Source organism: Eublepharis macularius, chromosome 4, assembly GCF_028583425.1.
Source record: "Eublepharis macularius isolate TG4126 chromosome 4, MPM_Emac_v1.0, whole genome shotgun sequence".
In the NCBI taxonomy this organism is placed as follows: domain Eukaryota; kingdom Metazoa; phylum Chordata; class Lepidosauria; order Squamata; family Eublepharidae; genus Eublepharis; species Eublepharis macularius.
This window is the reverse complement of record NC_072793.1, coordinates 178,906,649-178,925,906: the sequence shown is the minus strand read 5'-3', so window position 1 is coordinate 178,925,906 and position 19,258 is coordinate 178,906,649. Positions and strand designations below refer to the sequence as shown.

Genomic DNA, 19,258 nt, shown 5'->3' with positions numbered 1-19,258 from the left:
CCTTCATTGACCATCCGCAGGGACAATACAAGGGTAGCACTGCACTCATTTGAAGTGGGGGCAGAGACGTTGACTTGATTCCCCTCATATGTGGTTTACCTTCATTCCCAGGGGCAACAGTCCCATTCCCATAGCATCTTAAAGTATCCTCTAAAAATAGGCAGCCCAAATGCTTGGGGAAGAGGGTATGACAGGAGAATCTGGAGATAGAGGAAAGAGAAGGAATTGACTCAATTTTTTTAAAAAAGAACTCAAGTGTTAAGTACCATTTATTTTTTCCTTACTAGCTGCTCTCTGGTGTTCAAGTGAGACCTGAAAATAATAATGTAGCATTTGGGGAAGAAGATACAAGCCAATAAACCTCCACTAGAGGCCAAGATGGAGAAGATCTCCACGGCCACCATGTTTTTCCCCTTGGTGCTCAGATAGGTGGGGACAAAGGAGATCCAAACGCTACAGAAGACCAGCATGCTGAAGGTGATCAGCTTGGCTTCATTGAAGGAATCAGGCAATGTCCGGGCTAGGAAGGCCACCATGAAACTGATGGTGGCCAGAAGACCCATGTAGCCCAGTACAATGTAGAACATGATGTCTGAGCCTTCATTACACTGTATAATGATATGACCCACTTGGGAGTGCATGTCAGACTCTAGGAAAGGGGGCGAAGTTGCCAACCACAATGTACAGATGCCAGTTTGAATTAAACAACAGGGAATGATGACTGACATGGCCAGTCTCTTTCCCACCCACTTCCTCATCCTGTTCTCTGGCTTGGTGGCCATGAAGGCAACCACCACAGTCACAGTTTTGGCCAATATGCAAGACACAGCAATGGTGAAGATGATGCCAAACAACGTTTGCCGGAGGAGGCAAGTCACCGTCCCAGGCTGGCCGAAGAACAAGAAGGAGCACAGAAAGCCGGACAGCAGAGAGGAGAGCAGGACACAGGTGATGCTTCGATTGTTGGCTTTGACAATGGGTGTGTTCCAGTGTGTGCTGAAGATCCCCATCACTATAATTGTGGCCACAAAACATGAAACAGCGATAGAAGCCAAGCCTGCTCCCATGGGGTCCTCGTAAGATAAGTAGGTTTTGAGTTTGGGAAGGCACTGGTCCCTTTTCTCATTTGGATATTCCTCTTCTGGGCATATCTCACATTGGTCTGCATCTGAAATTCATAATTGTTACAATCATTTATAAATGTGCTGCTGTCCATTTTAATCATTCCTAATTGTGCCAGTTGAACGATGCTTCTGAGAAACGTTGTTAAGAGAAATTCTCTTCATTCCTCTTTGCTCATTTTCTCCCTGGAATCCCCCAATGCAATGAAGGAAGGGAAAGGAGAGATCCTGACTGAGTTTATGTGCAGGTGGCGCCCTCTACTATTGCAATGGACATTCGGATTGTCTGTTGCAGGTAGAACTCAACTGATCATAAAGCTAGAAGCCTCAAAATCGGCCAAGTGCTTCAGGTTGGTCATGGGAGTCACAAAGCGATGGTTTAAAGTGATAGGGAGCATCCTGGCCCACATGATGCATAGTAACCCCAGCCTCTTTTGCTTCGGAAGCTATAGTTATCTACAGCATGGATTATTCACCCCAAACTGAGGATAGGAGCCTCAAAATTGGCCACAGTTCCCCCTCCCTGTGTTTTTTCTTTGGACGCAATCGTTGTCTGTTGCAGGCATAACTTGCTGGAAAATAAAGCAAGATGGTTAAAAATATGAGTCCAGCTTCAAGAGGATAGTGGGACTTGCAGTGGCAAAAATGAAGGGAACTCTGGTAGTTGCAATGGAAGAAAAGGTTTACTTACAAGCGGCCAGCATGACCTGCCAGCAGGGGACATGGAAAATATTCCTTCTCTACAATAAATTGTAGAGTTTATTGAAAGAGATGGACAATACAATATATAATGACATTTGGGACCCATTTTATAGCTGGATACAGAGGAAATCTGAAGAAACCCAGCTTTTAGTTAGGATGAAGACTTTTATGGACATTATTTAAAATGAATGGAAAAATTTGCAAATAAGTGGCTGATCTGCAGAACACATTGAAGAAATATATTAGATTGCATGGTGCAATGTATTATCGATATATAATATGAATTTCTTTTCCCCATCCCCTTTATTCTGTACCCCTTAACTTTTAGTAAAAAAATAAAAAAATATTTTTTTAAAAAATTCCTTCTCTGACAAAACAAAGGGAGTTTAACAGATTCCTGGACCGATCAGAGCCTGCCTAATGTAGTGGTTAGAATGTCGGATTAGGATCAAAGAGATCCAGTTTCCAAGAAAGCCAAGGAACATTGTTGCCTGACTGTGGGTGGGTCACACCCTTCGGCCTGACCTACCTCACAGGGTTGTTGTGTTGAGGAGACCACGGAGAACAATGTCAGCTATTTTGGATCTCCAGTAGTGAGAAATGCAGTTTATGATGATTGTTATAAATCCGTTTTGAACTACAGCTCACCAACAAAAATGATGGCTCTTGCCGTTGCTTCCTCCAGCTCTTTGGGCAGGAGGAAGAATGGCTTCTTCAGTATTCAAACTACTGTTAAATATGGCAAGTAAGTGGAGCTTCCAGGTTGGCGTGTGGAGCTCCCAGTACAACAGAAATCAACTGCCAGAACTGAAATTACAACAGGACGCATTGGTTTCTTTTCAAATAGAAATAATAGAGAAAGGGCTCCATCTATGACTATTTTTAAGGAAACAAATTTCACCAAAACAAATTCCCCTCTCCATAACAAGCCTGCCACTGAGTTTATGCAAGAAAACCCAGTTTAATATCAGTAATGAATATTTTGTCAACACCGCGTACAAAGATCATAAACAGTGTTAGAGTAACAGAATTAGTGGAGCCCATATTGGGAGTTGCTATTGTGATGCTTCTTCACACTCCCTTGGAGCTAATTGCTTAGATTGCTTCCACTTTGGATGGACCTGGGATGAATTCCAGTCCTTTTGCACTCATGTAACTTTTACTTGCCGTCACCCTCTGACACATATATTTCAGTCTTAATTGTGTCTTCCACGTGCTGATTAGAGAATCCCTCGTTATGTATAGTTGGGTCTCTAGTCTCATACTCACAGAGGATTGGGCCTGATTACAAAAATATAAATGTGTGAACAATGTGAAAATAACATCCTGGGTGCTCAGTTCTTCCTCAGTGTATCTTCATGCCAAAGCAAAGAGCACTTCTGGGCTTTCTTCTACTACAGTTAAGCACCACCTGGTGCTTCAGAAGAGCCCAGGAGACATCACCCTTGGGCCTGGAGGAAGCAATCATTCAGAAACAGCCACCTCAATCACAGCAGGACACTCGGTTTGAAAACTCCAAACATTTTATGATTGGCAGGAGTCCCCACGGAAGCCATGCTGGCCACAGCAGTAATTTTATCACGGTACCCACAACCTGTCCTCAAAATCCCAAGAGTTCCCATGGGCTTCGACTGTGTTAAGGAACGCTGTCCTAAGTGGACACATAGTTCATACATTAGAAAATGGGAGGGAAAAGATGAAAATCTACATCACATGGAAACAGGCTATGAGACTCTCCCTGAGTATCCATTTTCTAGAAAGTAGAGGTCGGCAAATCCATTAGTATGTTTATTGCATAGGAAAGTTCTAGTAACTAGAACAGCATCAAATTGGAAATATATGGAACTTTTCTCTTGCAACTTGATATCCTTTTACTTACCCATCTGGATTGCAACTTTCCCTTCCGGGCATTGAGCACAATCATAGCAACAAACTTGCTTCCCCTCTTGAACAATCCTGCTGTGTCCGGTGGGGCAGCTCTCAACACATGTGCTGTGTGGGACACTCTAAAGAGAAGCACAAGGAAGGGGTTGTTGATGGAAATGTGTTGCTTGTCCCTTCCAGCTATGATTCTTGATTCCAAACCCTTTGCCCAAGAACACAACAGAAATCACATTCTCTCCATTTGTATGCATACATATGTAGATACAAAGATCAAACAATTGATAAGAGAAAGAAAAGGAGCTGGGTAAACAGAGGGGGCAGGGTTATGCCCTTCATACGCATCTCTCCTTTCCTCCCCAAATATCCCTCATTGTGCATCTTACTCATCCTCGGAATCGCCACTGTCTGCCACTTATACCACTCTTTCCAATGGCAGTATGTATCCTGATTAATAAAAGCCAAGCCAAATTTCCATTCTCATTGTGAACTAGAAATGCTGTTATTCCTGCATCAGAATTCCTGTTCTGAGAAAATACTGTTTTGGAATCATTCCCATATTTCAAAACAATAGTTGCCTGCAAGCAAGAAAACATCACATCAAGGAGACAGTGGTTGTGGAACTTGTTTTAGTTTTTCATTTCTAGGCAATTTTCACTTAGGGGAACAATTGAAACTTGTACCCTCTGTCTGTGTAGGTACAGTGCAATCTCTCCCAACTCATCCCCATCTCGTCTTGATGGCTTGTAGAGTCCAGGACAAAAACTAAGCAGAACAATATAGTCTCGGGACTCTTGTATACAATGGATACATTGTGGGCCTACTATGGAATTTTGCAAATAAAAATCTTCCGATGGAAACAGAAACAATCTGTGGCCATTCCTCATGACTTTTTAATGCATTATGGGGGAAAGGGTATGCCATTGGGAGAAGGGAAATCGAAGACGGCGTATCCAGCTTTGACGTGTCTTATTTCCTAAAATCCTAGGGTGATACTTGCTCTGCATACACTGTGGATTGTAGGGAGCAAGATGGCACTTTTTCCTCGAGGATCCTAGATCTCACTACCTGATAGGGTCCTTCCAAGTGTTCCTGCTATCCATGAGACCATCTAATATTTAATAAAGGTATACGGCAATAAATCCAATAAATTTAAACTTACAACACTTAGGATGTTATTAAAGGTGTGCATCTAGAAAATGTTTGTTGTGGTTTTGAATCTGGGTTGAATCCCCCCCCCCCATCCTGGTGATTGTTAGGGAACACAATCATCCCACTAATCCAACAACCATGTAAGTTTCAATCACTTATAATGAAGGGAATCAGTTTCCAAACCCCTGAAGTAGCTGGGTTTCTGTGCAAATGCATTTCTCTCCAGTGACCCCTAAGTCTGGAAACTGGGGAGCTTCTCTCTCTCTCTCTCTCCCTCTCTCTCTCTCTCTCTCTCTCTCGTTTATGAAAATGTCCTTGACACTGTGAGAAAGGCAGACTATAAATAACATAAATAAATACTCCAAAACAGTTATTTTCATGTTTCTTCGAGCTCAGGATTTTTGTAATGCACATCCCTACTTATTATTATTAAGAGGGATATTGTCCATGGCATTTTGATTAAGATATAGTGAGTGTTAGACATTTACACTGTCCTCAAATATTATATCTCTATATGAGTATGCAGAAATCCAGGAGGGAATACAGGCAAGGGCAACAGGTAACATAAGAAACTGATCTCTCTCTCCTTAAGCCATGTAAAGAAAAGTCCATGGACCAAATGGGCCAATGATCATGTCAGACAAGAGTGCTTGCTGGTTTTGGGCTCCAAAAGAGAAGAATTGTCTACAAATGCAAACTATGGTTTGCATTTATAAGGACATATGTGGCAACAAAAAGCTTCTCCTGTTTTCTATAAAAGCACCGCGCATTTTAAAAAATATTATCCATACCTGCTGAAATTTGTGATTCCATCTCAGCAGACTTCTGTTAATTGTGAACTCTTCACCGACGGTTGCCTTAGATTTCATCCAACCAACTTGGATTTTTTTGAAAGACTGATTTGGGAATGTGACCAAGTTCACGATATCATAGCCAGCTGCCAGGTCCCCATTTTCATCAAAAAAGATTTCATCCCCAGCAGAATTGTTAAAATGAACATTTCTCAAAAATGAAAAAAGCTAGGTTGGAGGAGAAGCAGTTGACATATTAATAAAATCTAATGGAAAGTAAGTGAATATGTCTTTCTGGAATTTGTTGAGAACCTCTTCTCCTGAATTATAAAATATGAATTAGCCTGATTTTCTGACGTGATCAAGATGCTGAATTTATATAACGAATACCATTTCATTTAAGTGAGTTTTCTCATAGATCTGACATCCTAATCAAGAATCAAGATCCATGATTTGACTCAATAAACATGAAATTCCACCAGAATCATTACTCAAGGATTCATCTTTTGAAAAGGAGCATTTGGGATGCTCTGTCAGGCATGACGGAGCCATCTTGGATATATTCCTTCTAAATAAATCCAAGATACCCACTGCGGGTGAGCAGCAGTCCCTTTTCTCTCACACAACATTGTGTCTACCTTCCTTTCTGTATTGCACATGGAACAATTTTCTTACTTTGTCTGAATCTATAAAACAGCACTTGCACACAATGCAGTTCATTATGTTCATAATGACTATGACAAAAATAACTGGGACTAACCTGCCATGGCTGAGCATAGAGAAGACCTCCTTCCCCCATCACTCTCTGCTGAGTTCTCGATGAATACATGGCATGGAGAGCATGTGCCACAGCATAGACAGCATTGTAGATGCCATAGCTCTGACCAGACATTCCCATTTCAAACACAGTTCCAGGAATGCTCTCGAGTTTCTCCTCTCCAGTACAGTTTTTGTTTGGAGGTACATAAAGTTTATATTGTGGTAGTGAACAGAGAAATACATGCATCCAGAACTTCTGGATGAAATAAATCTTAGACTGGTGTGGATTTAGGGTCTCAATGAAGTCCTGAAATCCTGGCACTTTATTCGTGTGCAGTGCAAAGGACAAACTGCCATTGAACGATTTTGCTGGGAGTTTATTTCCAGCGTAAAGAGAGGTGACATCCCATTGAGATGTTATAATCCAAACTCGCTCTATTGGCAGTCCATAATTCATTTCATAATCTTGTAGAATTATTTCTAAACCGTCCATAGACTGATTGTCCCCATAGACGAGAATGACATTAAGTTTGCTATACCAGATTTTGAGACCTAACCTCCCCAAGATTTTACCGAGATACGTTCTTTCTGCATAAGTTGTCGCTACTGGAATAATTTCTTTCAAAGCAATGCAAATATTATTCCAGGACAACCTTGGTATCAAGTTTTGAAGGAACGATTCTCCACCATCATCATCTGATATGAAGAGGCCAATCCAATTCCATCCAAAATGCTTCAGGAGATGAACAATTCCAACACATTGAGGAGTTTCATTTGGAACCATCCGGAAGAGAAAACGAAATTGAGGTTGATTATTCCTTTTAGGGTCAAAGGAACCATAACTGACCTAGGACAAAACATCATGATATTATGAAAGCTGATTACTTTCCCTCCAAATTCATACAAATATAAATATATCCATTTCTGTATGAAAAGTTGTGTATTTTGTAATGATCCTTATTATCTAAAGGTTCTAATTATGTTATCAAAGCAGAGCAAAGAATAATCTTGATTTTCCATGGCTCCTTCAGGGCTACAGCAAAGCATGGCACTGGATAATATGAACCTAGGGAAAGATATTGTCATTTTATTCCAAAGTTAGGAGTTAATGACAGGATTCTGAATGGCCTTCTAACTTTAGAGGTGTGAGAGAGACAAACGATACAGTGGAGCAGGGCTATTTTTCAGCTGGAACACAGTGGAACGGAGTTCTGGCACCTCTTGAAAATGGTCACATGGCCGGTGGCCCCACCCCCTGATCTCCAGACAGAGGGGAATTTATATTGCCATCTGAGCCACTCCAGTGCAGGTGCAGAGGGGCGCCTGCAGAGGGGTGCAGAGGGCAATTTAAATAGTCATGTGACTATGTTCACGTAGGGTAATTTAAACTTTAAAAAACTCCTCCCTTGTTCCAGTTGACCCAAAGTGACATCATTGTGCAGTCCTGAGTTCCACTACTGAGTTCCACCACCTCTTTTCCCAGATAAAAAGATCTGCAGGGCAAGATTTCTGTTTCTATGTCTGTATTCTTTCATCTCTATAAATATACATACCTGTGGAATCTTGTATGTAGTTAAAATGTTGGCCATCTGGATGGAGTTTTGGGAGGTGAAGCCACCAATGACAGCCATTACTTTCTTCTTCTTGTCACAGTCATAATTGACATGATTCTTCCGCCCTCTGAAAAGGAGATTCCTAATGCCTTGAGAGCTTCGCAGTGAGTTGAAAGCATTGTCGTGGATGTCTGATCCCAGTGTGGTGTTGGGTAAGAGTTTGGAATCCTTCTTGATTTCATTAAAGGCAAAAGTAAATGCTAGGATATGCTGATAATGTTTAGTCATTAACCTGCAAAGAGAATTTTTTGTAGTCGCACACTCCTGTCTCATAATAAACATTTGTCCCCCCCCCTTAAAATACTAGCTATGGCAACAGCACATACAGGATATTGTTCAAATCTGGATAGAGCTACCATGCTTCCCCCCGACTCACAAAGGAGAATTTGAACTGGCGCTACTCTCTCCAACTCAGGAAGTCAATCATTCATGGAAAACTCTGTGTACAGAATATTTGCTTTTTAGCAGTTGTGATATTAATTTAATCTCTGTAACACCTCTTTCTGGGTCTCAGTGCTCTGAATACGAGGAATGGTTAATGATGGAGATGTGGATGGGTCAATATAAATAAGAAATGTATTGATGGCCTTTGCAGAAGAACAAGTTAGGAGTCTTGTATGGTGACCTCAGGAGGAGAGAGAGGACCAGAGGATTGCTTATCGGTCAGGCATACAAACGACTCCACCTGATGTGAATTCCCTGGCCAAATCAAGGCATAAGCCTCACAGCAGCAACTCTTCCAAATGGTGGCTGATTTTCAGGTGATGAGTGAGAAAGACCCTCTAAGGGATGTGCCGCTTTGTTTCTGCACACAGCTATCTGGCACCATGAATTTAGCAGAAGCACTGCCCAACAGACACTGACAGGTACAAATCCTGGTACCCTGAAAATTAGGGAAGGTTGCATTTTATACTCTACTCAGATTTGTGATGTACTGAGAAACTTCCATTTCTCCACTGGGTGATTGCTGTTTCCAAAATTGAATTTTATGGTGAAAATCAATCTTTGACAGGGGGTTGAAAATACTTTTTTAGAAATGCTTCAAATAAGACTGGGCATTCTCCTGTTGTTTACCATGCTACAGTGCAGTTAATAATCTAGAATTCTGCTGAATTAGTGTTGATTCACACTTATAACTACTACCTATTGTCAGGGGTCTGGGACACATCCCCCGGACTTGCCAGGAGGAGGGGCCGGGAGCCAGCTGGGAGACAGCCGCCCAGTCACCCCAGCAGGCACTCTCACCTGCACAGGGGGAAGGGAAAATAACACCCAAGCCTAAAAGGATTAGGAAGGGCAGGTGGAGGCCAGCTAGTCCCACCCTCCAGTGGGAGTCCAGGGGTCCAGGCAGGGAGAGGGAGGGCAAAGGCAGTAGGGAGAGGCAACCAGCAGCTGGGCAAACTGAAGCCTTACCAGCCAGGGAGGAGAAGCAGACTCTGCAGCCCAGCTTGAAAGCAATAACCTAGCCCAGGGGAGGCCAGGGGCAAAGCAATACTAGGTGGAGCTGCCTGAGGCAATCTGGAGGAGAAGATGGGCAGCCAGCCAAGGTGGCTCAGCTGGGTCTGCCTTCAGCCATCAGCCCAGCCAGAGAGGCTGAATAGCCAGCCAACGAGGCACAGGTGGCCCAGCCCAGTGCTTCCAGCCAAACAAGCACATGGGCAGCTGCCTAGGCCAGCTAGGGCCATGGTTAGAAGGCAGCAGGAGGGCATAGTTGGCAGGTGGTGCGTGGAAAGGCTGAGGGGGATAAAAGGGAAGCCCTCCCACAGGGTGGCATGGGTTGAGTAGGAGGGGTGGAATGGAGTTGGAGCAGAGCAAGAGTGTGAGAAGAGGTGAGGAGGAAGGTGGATGAAGGAGATCAAGGGGGAGTACTGGATCAGGTTGACCAGGCCAGTGAGTGGACTGAGAGGGAGTCTGGGTGAGGTATACTGCCCCTCCTTCCACAGAGCAGGGTCCTGCTGTCAGCATTATATTGTTTTAGACAATATTGCTGTAAGACTGCAGGCACTTAGTGGCCATGATCACTGACAGCTTCCTAACAGCTGATTGTGCTGTTTGGTTTGAGCTGGTCAGGTCTGGTTTCTCCCCTGCCTGGATGATGCAACACAGGAGGGGATAGATGACCCAGCATGACTTAGGAGGAGCTGAATGACTCAGCATGATTGCTAATTGGACAATTGTCAGTGCTGAAATGTATATAAGTGTATATGTTCTGTATAGTCTCTCTCTGCCTTAAAACTGACTGGATGGAGAAGCACTTTGTCTGATTGAACAAAGTATCGGATGACTGTGGACTGTATGCTCTGTAAATAAATGTAAATAGTTTTGCACTAGAGGATTCAGTTTCGTTTTCCCGGCCATGTCGGACGCTCCTCTCCGCAGGTCCGGGAAAAAGTGGCCGAGCAGCCTGACCGGGCGGTTGACCTGCGAGGGTTAACCCCCAGGACTCCCAGTTAGGGGGTCAGGGCCTGGAGCGCTGCGGGAAGAGCCCCCTGAAGTCGAGCCAGGGGGGTAAATAGCCCGTCTGCTCCTATGGAGGCCAGTGTCAGGTCCAGTGTATATTTAAACTGTACTGACTCCATTTTCTAATGTTTCTAGTGTCTAAGTGCTTTCCCCACAGGTGCACCAGTTCCCAGGCAGCTTTCCCACCGGAGGAGACTGTTTTGTCTAACACCGTTCCACCAGGCATTGGCCTTGACGGAGAGCAGCTTCCCAAGACTGAAAGATGTTGTTTTGAGAACTGTGGGGGGAGGTTGATGCAGATGGGAACTGTTACTCTGTACCTCATGCTTTGCCCTTCATTGGTAACAATGACTGTGTACCATCCTGAGTCTCCTATTCAGGACAGTGGACTATAATGGACCTTTTCTGCAGTAAAGTTTCCTTATTCAATCAATGGACTCTTGTTTGCTTTTGAAAGGGAACCTGTAGGAAGAGCCTTATCTAGCCACAAGCTGACATTTTGTTACCAATCATGCCTGAGTCGGGCCCAGCGGAATCCAAGGTAGTCCCGGACAGGGATCCTTTGTTTGATCCGTATGCGTCCCCCGACAGTCAAACAGCGCAACCCCAAGAATCTCAGGTGCCAGCCGGGGCCGGAGCTTCGACGTCTACACCACCTCTCATCGACCTCGGCAGTGAGGGGACAAGGCCGACGGCTGTCGCTCTCCCCTTGATCTCGCTACCCACCCCATCGGAGTGGGGAGCCAGACCCCGAGAAACGCGAGAGCGCCGGGCCGGAGGGCTACATCCAAGAGTTTCGATGGACGGACGCCGAAGCCTAGAGACTGTCCCTGAGCTGGATAGCAGTCAACCGTGGCTGTTTTGGAACAGGACGGCCGAACAGACGGACGGGAACACATCTCGCCGCGGCGCCCTGAGTTGGGATTATTCGGAACTTGCCCCATGGAAAGAGCCAACGGAAGTTCCTGAACAAAGTTGGGTGCAAATGCAAAGTCGCACCCATGCTGTAGATTCCGGCATCTCGGCAGTGACGGGCCTAGCCAAAGGAATTCTAGCAGCGAGATCGCGAGTCGATCAAGGAGATCCTCCGCCCTGGGGGCCGTTTTCCCCGGTGAGTACAACCGAGGGAGGTTCCGTGATGGGGCAACCGGGTCCTAGCCGAATGCAACAGTTGGAAGCTAGACTGATCGATATGGAGGAAAGTTTGGCTCACGCCATTCACCTAATCTCAGCGATGGGGGCAGGAGAGAGAATCTCACCTGAAGAAATGGCGGTACAAATCGCCACCCTCCAAAGTGTTATGTCCTATCCAGTGGAGGACGCCTCGCAGCAGCCGCTGCCTTCGGGAGAGGAGGAATCCTACCCTGGAGAACCGGGAGAATCGCCCGCGGAACTCCCTAGAATAGACGAAACTCAGCCGAGCGGGGATACTCCAGCTGAGGTACCTGGAGAGACTCCGACGGAACCCCCTAAATCGGACGGGGATCCATCTCCCGAGGAGACTCCAGCGGAGGAGCCTAGAGAAGGGGGAGAAGAGCCAACCCGTCCAACCGAGACGACGGTGAAACCCCCTCCCGCTTCTCCAACAACAGTTCGGCCGGATCAGACGGAAGAGCCTCCGGCCCCTTCTGGGGAGGAATTACCGCAACGACCGCTAGAAGTGGTTCCCATTCAGCAAACCCCGAGGGACGGTCTACCGGCGCCACAAGACCAGCCTTTGCGTCCCAGAGACACGACGCCGGGAGGGGCAAGCCCGCGCGGCCCACCACCCATCAGGCCTTCGCCGCTGCGGCCCCTCCCGCTTCGACCGCAACTAACCCCTTTGCAGCAACAGATACGTTTGCCACTTGAGCAGCCCGTAATTCCACCTCCGAACCAACCGGTGGGGCCTACACCACTACGACCCCACCAACCCGCCCCTCAGCGGCCGGTCATTACTCAGCCGCACCGGCCACCTCCACCTCAACCGCTACTGCCAGCACCTCCGGTATTGCCACCACCAGCCCGACCAAGATTGCAGCCGCCTGCCCGACCACGGCTGCAGCCACCGGCCCAGCCGAGGGCACCACCGCCAGCCCAGCCGAGGGCACCACCGCCAGCCCAGCCGAGACCGCCACCCCCGGCCCAGCCGGTGATGCCGCCGCCAGCGCAACCAGCGCCGCTACCACAACCGGGTCCCCCCGTACCTCAAGTGCCATTGATGCTTCCGATGGACTTCTACCCAGCACCGGCTCCGAGGCAAGACCTCCCGATGGGCTGGGTGAAACTGGAAGCTACTTTTGATGGGGATCCCTCCAAACTGGGATTTTTCCTAGTGCAAGTCGTGCAATTCTTCAACCGGTGGGGACACCTCTTCGGCAGCGAGGCCAGTCAAATTGAACATCTCGGCTCCCGCTTACAAGGCAAAGCAGCAGACTGGTATGTAGGACTATACAATATCGGGGCCCCGGAACTCAATACTCTCCAGGGGTTGGTGGATGCTATTCGAGCGCAATATGAAGACCCCTTAGAGGAAACCAGGGCCCGAACAGAGTTGCAAGCCATTAAACAGGGCAGCATGTCGGCGAGAGACTATATCACGAAATTCCGACAATTGGCTGCCAAATGCCCTAGGTGTGAGGAGTCCACCAAAATCATTCTGTTCAAGCAAGGGCTAAACCCGAGACTTCTGGACAGAGCCCTTATGCAGGACAATCCCCCTACGTTGTTAGGTTGGATCCAACTTGCATGCGAAGTTGAGAATCGCATTTTGGAAGTCCGTTTGGTTGAACAACAACAACAAACGGGACAAAGAAGACCCTTGACTTTACAGAAGGGAGGACGGGGAGCTGGGTATGCCACCCGTGGAGCGAGAGATGCTAGATGGCAACAAGGGCTGTGTTTGCAATGCGGACAAGCCGGTCACTTTGCAGCACAATGCCCCTACCGGCCTGTGCAAAGACCTCCGCTTCAACTACGGCGTCCAACCCTTGCTCCATTTCCTACTCTCCAACGCCCGATTCCCGCGCCACGCGCGAACAGAGGCCGCGGCGCTTCCCAAAGGCCCGCCTCAGAGAGAGGACTGGAAGCGGAAGAAGTTATGGAATACGACCCCGCTTCCCCAAACGCAGAAGTCAATCCAGAAAGCCCCCAGTCGGGAAACGAGATGGATCTGTCGTAAAAGGGCCCAAACGACAGATCCGCCCCAAGCCCGTCCCTGCACGGAACCGGCCACCTGGGTCCATCTTATTCATGCCAGTGACTTTACTTAACCAGGAGAGGAAGATGCACATCCGAGTGCAAGCCCTCATCGACTCGGGTTGCTCGAGAGACATTATCGCCCCAGCCCTAGTCAACGGACTAGTTCTACCAACTCGTGAATTGCAAAGCCCAGTGATTTTTGAACAAATGGATGGCACCAATATGAACCCTGTTACCACTGAAACCATCCCAATAATCACCGGCATGGGCCAACACTGGGAGAAAAGGTCTTTTGTCATCAGCGCCACTACCAAATACCCGTTAATTTTAGGCAGCAAGTGGCTATGTGATCACAATCCCTACATAAATTGGGCAGAAGGGTGCATCACCTTCACTCACTCCAACTGTAAAAACCATCGCTGGAACCAAAACTGGGGTAGTGATCCAACGCACACCGAGAAGGCTCTTCTCACCCAAGAAGAAATAAACCAAATTCCCGAACCGTACTGGCCCTTTCTGAATGCCTTCTCCGAGGAAGAAGCTGATACTCTACCCCCGCACCGACGAACTGACTGCGCGGTGGAAATTGTACCTGGAGCCTCATTGCCCAAAGGACGACTCTATCCCATGAGTCTCCATGAACGAGAGGAGCTCCGAAAATTCATCGACACCAATCTTCAAAGAGGGTTCATCCGTCCAGCCAATAGCCCCCATGCCGCTCCGGTACTCTTCGTGAAGAAAAAAGATGGGGGACTTCGACTGTGCACGGACTTTAGAGGACTTAATGCTGTGTCTACCAACAACGCCTATCCCATCCCCCTCATCCGAGATCTTCTCAACGTCGTGGCCCAAGGTAAGATCTTTACAAAATTAGACTTAAAAGATGCTTACTTCCACGTCCGTATCAAGGCAGGGGATGAGTGGAAAACCGCATTTAATACACCCCTCGGACAATATGAATATTTAGTTATGCCCTTTGGATTGGCGGGAGCCCCGTCTGTATTCATGTCCATGATAAATGAAGTTCTACACGAATTCCTCTATAAAGGTGTAGTGGTGTACCTTGATGATGTATTAATTTATTCAGACTCGGAGGAGGAACACGTTCAAATGGTGCAAAAAGTCCTATCCACTTTGATGAACAATAAACTTCCCATTAAGCTGTCCAAATGTGAATTCCACAAAACTGAGCTCACTTACCTTGGGTACTGTATCTCCCAAGAGGAATTAAAAATGGATCCAGCCAAAGTACAAGCGATCCAAGAATGGCAAACTCCCACCACCCGCAAAGAAGTGCAGTCCTTCTTGGGCTTTGCCAACTTCTATAGAGACTTTATAGCAAACTTTGCTCAAATCATGCTTCCCTTAACCGAATTGTTAAGGACAAAAAATAAAGGGGACCAGGCTAAAAAACCCTCCTCCAAAATACAGTGGACATCCGATTGCCAAACTGCTTTCGAATGCCTAAAAGAACAATTTGTAACGGAACCCATCCTCTGCCACCCCAACGAAAATTACCCTTTCATAGTGCAAGTCGACGCCAGCGATACGGCGATAGGAGGGGTATTATTGCAGAAGGGGGAGGATGGGAAACTACGGCCTTGTGCATTCCTGTCAAGGAAATTTTCAGAAGCAGAAAGGAATTGGAATGTGTGGGAGAAGGAAGCTTTTGCAGTGAAAGCGGCCCTCACTAACTGGAGACATTGGCTGGAGGGGGCGCGATATCCCTTTGAGGTCTGGACAGATCATAAAAATTTGGAGGCCCTTCGCAGCCCTCGCAGACTGAACGCCAAACAATTGCGATGGGCAGAATTCTTTTCCAAATTCAACTTCACTTTAAATTACCTCCCGGGCAAAACTAACTTTCTTGCAGACGCCCTATCGCGCATGCCCCAACACAAGAGCAAACGGGAGGAGACTGTAGACACGGTCTTCTCCCCTACGCAATTGGGAGGCGTGGTAACTACACGCAGCCGCGCAAGACAGCCCCTCCCGCATAACCAGGAGTGGAAATCGAAACTTAAAGCTGAGGTGGAAAAGGAGGGGGGCAAAGCACCTAAAAGCAAACTGGCTCAATCCCCACAGGGGGACTGGCTAGCTGGAAGCAAATTTTATGTCCCAGACAGCCTCCGACGGGAGGTATTACAACGATGTCACGATGCCCCCACCGCTGGTCATTATGGGTATCTGAAAACGTTGCATCTAATACAACGGCAATTCTGGTGGCCGGGCATGCGCAAAGACATTTCCCAATACGTTAGCTCCTGCCCCATTTGCCTCAGCACCAAAACCCGGAAAGGGAAACCTCCAGGCCTCCTACAACCATTGGAGACGCCTGACAGACCGTGGGAAATAATATCTATGGACTTTATCACTGATTTACCCCTTTCAAAAGGACATAATTGCATTTTAGTCGTGGTAGATCTGTTCTCCAAACAAGCTCATTTTATTCCATGTACTGCTATACCCACTGCTCGAAAACTGGCAGATTTATTCTTAAAACACATCGTAAAATTACATTCTTTTCCGTCCAAGGTGATTTCGGATCGCGGCGGACAGTTCGTTGCCAACTTCTGGCGGGAGCTTTTGCGAATGTTGAATATTGAGCAGGGAATCAGTTCAAGCCACCACCCACAAACCGACGGACAATCCGAAAAAACTAATCAAATTTTAGAACAGTTCCTTCATTGCTACATTAATTTCCAACAAGATAATTGGGTGGACCTTCTTCCTTTAGCCGAGTTCTCATACAACAACAGTGTGCATGCTTCCACTGGGGAAGCCCCTTTCAAAATTGTATATGGAACTCACTTCAATCCCTTCCCGTTGGACACTCCCCCCCACCATTCCTCTAATTCGCCCGATGTATCTTCCTGGTGGGGGGAGGCCAAGCAGCAATGGACTCTCATTAAAAAACACCTCGAGAAAGCCAAACTGGATTACAAAAAGTACGCAGATCGCCATCGTGTGGCCGAATGGGATTTACAACCTGGAGATCATGTTTATATTTCCACCAAGAACCTGAAATTAGCTCAGACGAGCCGCAAACTAGCATTAAAGTTCCTTGGGCCCTTCCCTGTCCGCAAAGTAATTAATAAAGTGACTGTTGCTGTAAATCTACCCAAGAACTTGCGCCATGTTCATGATACATTTCATGTCAGTCTCCTTAAAAGAGCTCCCATCGACGACAAGTGGCACATCAAAGCTCCACCCATTCCTACTTTGATAGACGACCAAATACACTACGAAGTGCAACAAATTTTGGACTCTAAGATCAAACGGAACCAGCTTTTTTACCTCATTAGGTGGAAGGACTTTGATTCTGGATACGATGAGTGGGTGAACTCTGTACATGTTCATGCTCCTAGATTAACCAAAGCTTTTCATACTCGTTACCCATATAAGCCAGGGGGGGATCTATTTTAAGGGGGGCAGGATGTCAGGTCCAGTGTATATTTAAACTGTACTGACTCCATTTTCTAATGTTTCTAGTGTCTAAGTGCTTTCCCCACAGGTGCACCAGTTCCCAGGCAGCTTTCCCACCGGAGGAGACTGTTTTGTCTAACACCGTTCCACCAGGCATTGGCCTTGACGGAGAGCAGCTTCCCAAGACTGAAAGATGTTGTTTTGAGAACTGTGGGGGGAGGTTGATGCAGATGGGAACTGTTACTCTGTACCTCATGCTTTGCCCTTCATTGGTAACAATGACTGTGTACCATCCTGAGTCTCCTATTCAGGACAGTGGACTATAATGGACCTTTTCTGCAGTAAAGTTTCCTTATTCAATCAATGGACTCTTGTTTGCTTTTGAAAGGGAACCTGTAGGAAGAGCCTTATCTAGCCACAAGCTGACAGCCGGCAGACTTGCGCAGCACATCGCATGCTGCCGGGCCATGGAGAACGGCAACAAGCAGATTTAAGGTGAAAACCTGTAAGTAAGCGGATCCCTTCTGTTACTCTAAGCGTATGCGAAGGATTGGTGGGAGTTGAAGCTTAAGAAGGCTCGGATATCTTCCCCTTCATTGAGTTTTGGAACTTAATTGGCGGACTCCTCCCCCCCCTAAGATGGCGACGAAAAAGCAGAGCCCTGCTGTGGGCAAATCGGTTTCGGCTGTGTTGCAGGGGAAGGGAGAGACTCTTGAAGAGGTGGTTAAATGGTCAGTCGTTGAAGCTATGAAGCCCTTTGTTGATAAGCTAAATGAAATCGGACAAAGGGTTGGCTCAGTTGAAAATGAAGTGAAAACCATTAAAGATTTAGCGCTCGAGGCAGAGGAATCTGCTCGTGAAAATGCAACACTCATGAGAGCTACAAACAAAGAAGTAAAGCTTTTGGAGAATCAATTGATAGGACTACAAGTGGATCGTGCTCAGACGGTATTGCGTTTACTGAATGTGAAGGAGGAGGGAAGTGAAAATTTAAAGGACTTGGTGTCGGAACTTTTGGCGTCATTCACAAAGGCAACTAAAGAAGAGTTAAAAAGCGATATTCTGGAAGTCCGTCGGACATCTTCAAAATATGCAATGAAGCGTCAGCTGCCTCGCGAGATTATTATTGATTTTTCACCTAAGAAGACTCGGGACACCATTTTATACAATTCGACCAACGTGGACTTGGACTTTCTTGGCAACAAGGTTAAGATATTGAAGGACGTTCCATTTTTAGCTCGGAAAAGAAGATTCAAATACAAAAGGTTTGCAGCTCTTCTGAGAAAGCGTGATATAAAATACAAATGGTTATTTCCGGAAGTCATCTGGTTTAGATACCAAGCCTACAAGATAATATCGGAAGTACAGCTGAAGGATTTTGTGTTTAATCATCAACAGTTCGAGCAAGAAGAAGATCCAGAATCTGAAGGGGAGAATGGGGAGGAGGGAGTGAGCGCAGCTATTGTAGCTGTTCAAAGAGAACTGAGACCGAGACGCGGGGGTGGGGGGGAGAAGACCTGATCCTGACTGTAGTTTGTATTTTATAAGATCTACCAATCTAATAGCATATTAGAAAGTTTAACTTTAAATAATTGTATTATGAAGGGAATTCAATACTTGTAGTTGTAGTCTGTGTTCTTATGTTGTTTTTTCCCTCTCCCCTTGTTTCCTTTTTCCTTTTTCTGTTTGTAGTTTTTATGTTAGTAATTAGTAATTAGAAAATAAATTTTTTTTTAAAAAGTTTTGCACTAGCCTTTACTGGTGTGTGTGACTCTGCTTTGCTCACCTGCGGCCTCGGTGCTGGGATGCACGTACACTGACACCTGCAGTATCCCTGACACCCCTTTGATGTCAGGGCCACGCATGCCAGTGCCCTGCCCAGCGGTGGCCATAGCAAGCCCTGCCATCTATAATAATAAAGGTGTCCATTGTCCATCTGTCAGGGCGTCATTTCTCTGTGGAACACGAGAGTAATAAAAAAAACAGTCCAGGGGTTCAAAACTCATCTGGCTTCAGGGTATCTATGAGAGTTGCTGTGTCTAACACAAAGTGAATCATAGTATCATGGAGCAGAAATCCCCAACCCTTTCCCCCTGTATTTCAATTGAAGCCATGGTTTACTCTGGCAGGCAGAACTCATCCAAAAATAAGGGGGAAAGGCTCAAAGCTGGCC

The 19,258-nt window shown here is 46.3% G+C and overlaps 1 protein-coding gene across 1 annotated transcript; it reads right to left on the bottom strand.

Moving 5' to 3' along the window:
* Positions 1–269: 269 nt before the first annotated feature.
* Positions 270–18,977, bottom strand: LOC129327960 (vomeronasal type-2 receptor 26-like). Its single transcript, XM_054976707.1, has 5 exons — positions 18,872–18,977; positions 9,201–9,264; positions 8,041–8,251; positions 3,703–3,829; positions 270–1,168 (listed from the first exon to the last, which is right to left on the bottom strand). The coding sequence occupies exons 1-5, from the start codon at positions 18,975–18,977 to the stop codon at positions 270–272; spliced, it is 1,407 nt and encodes a 468-aa protein (XP_054832682.1).
* Between the last annotated feature and the right edge of the window lie 281 nt (positions 18,978–19,258).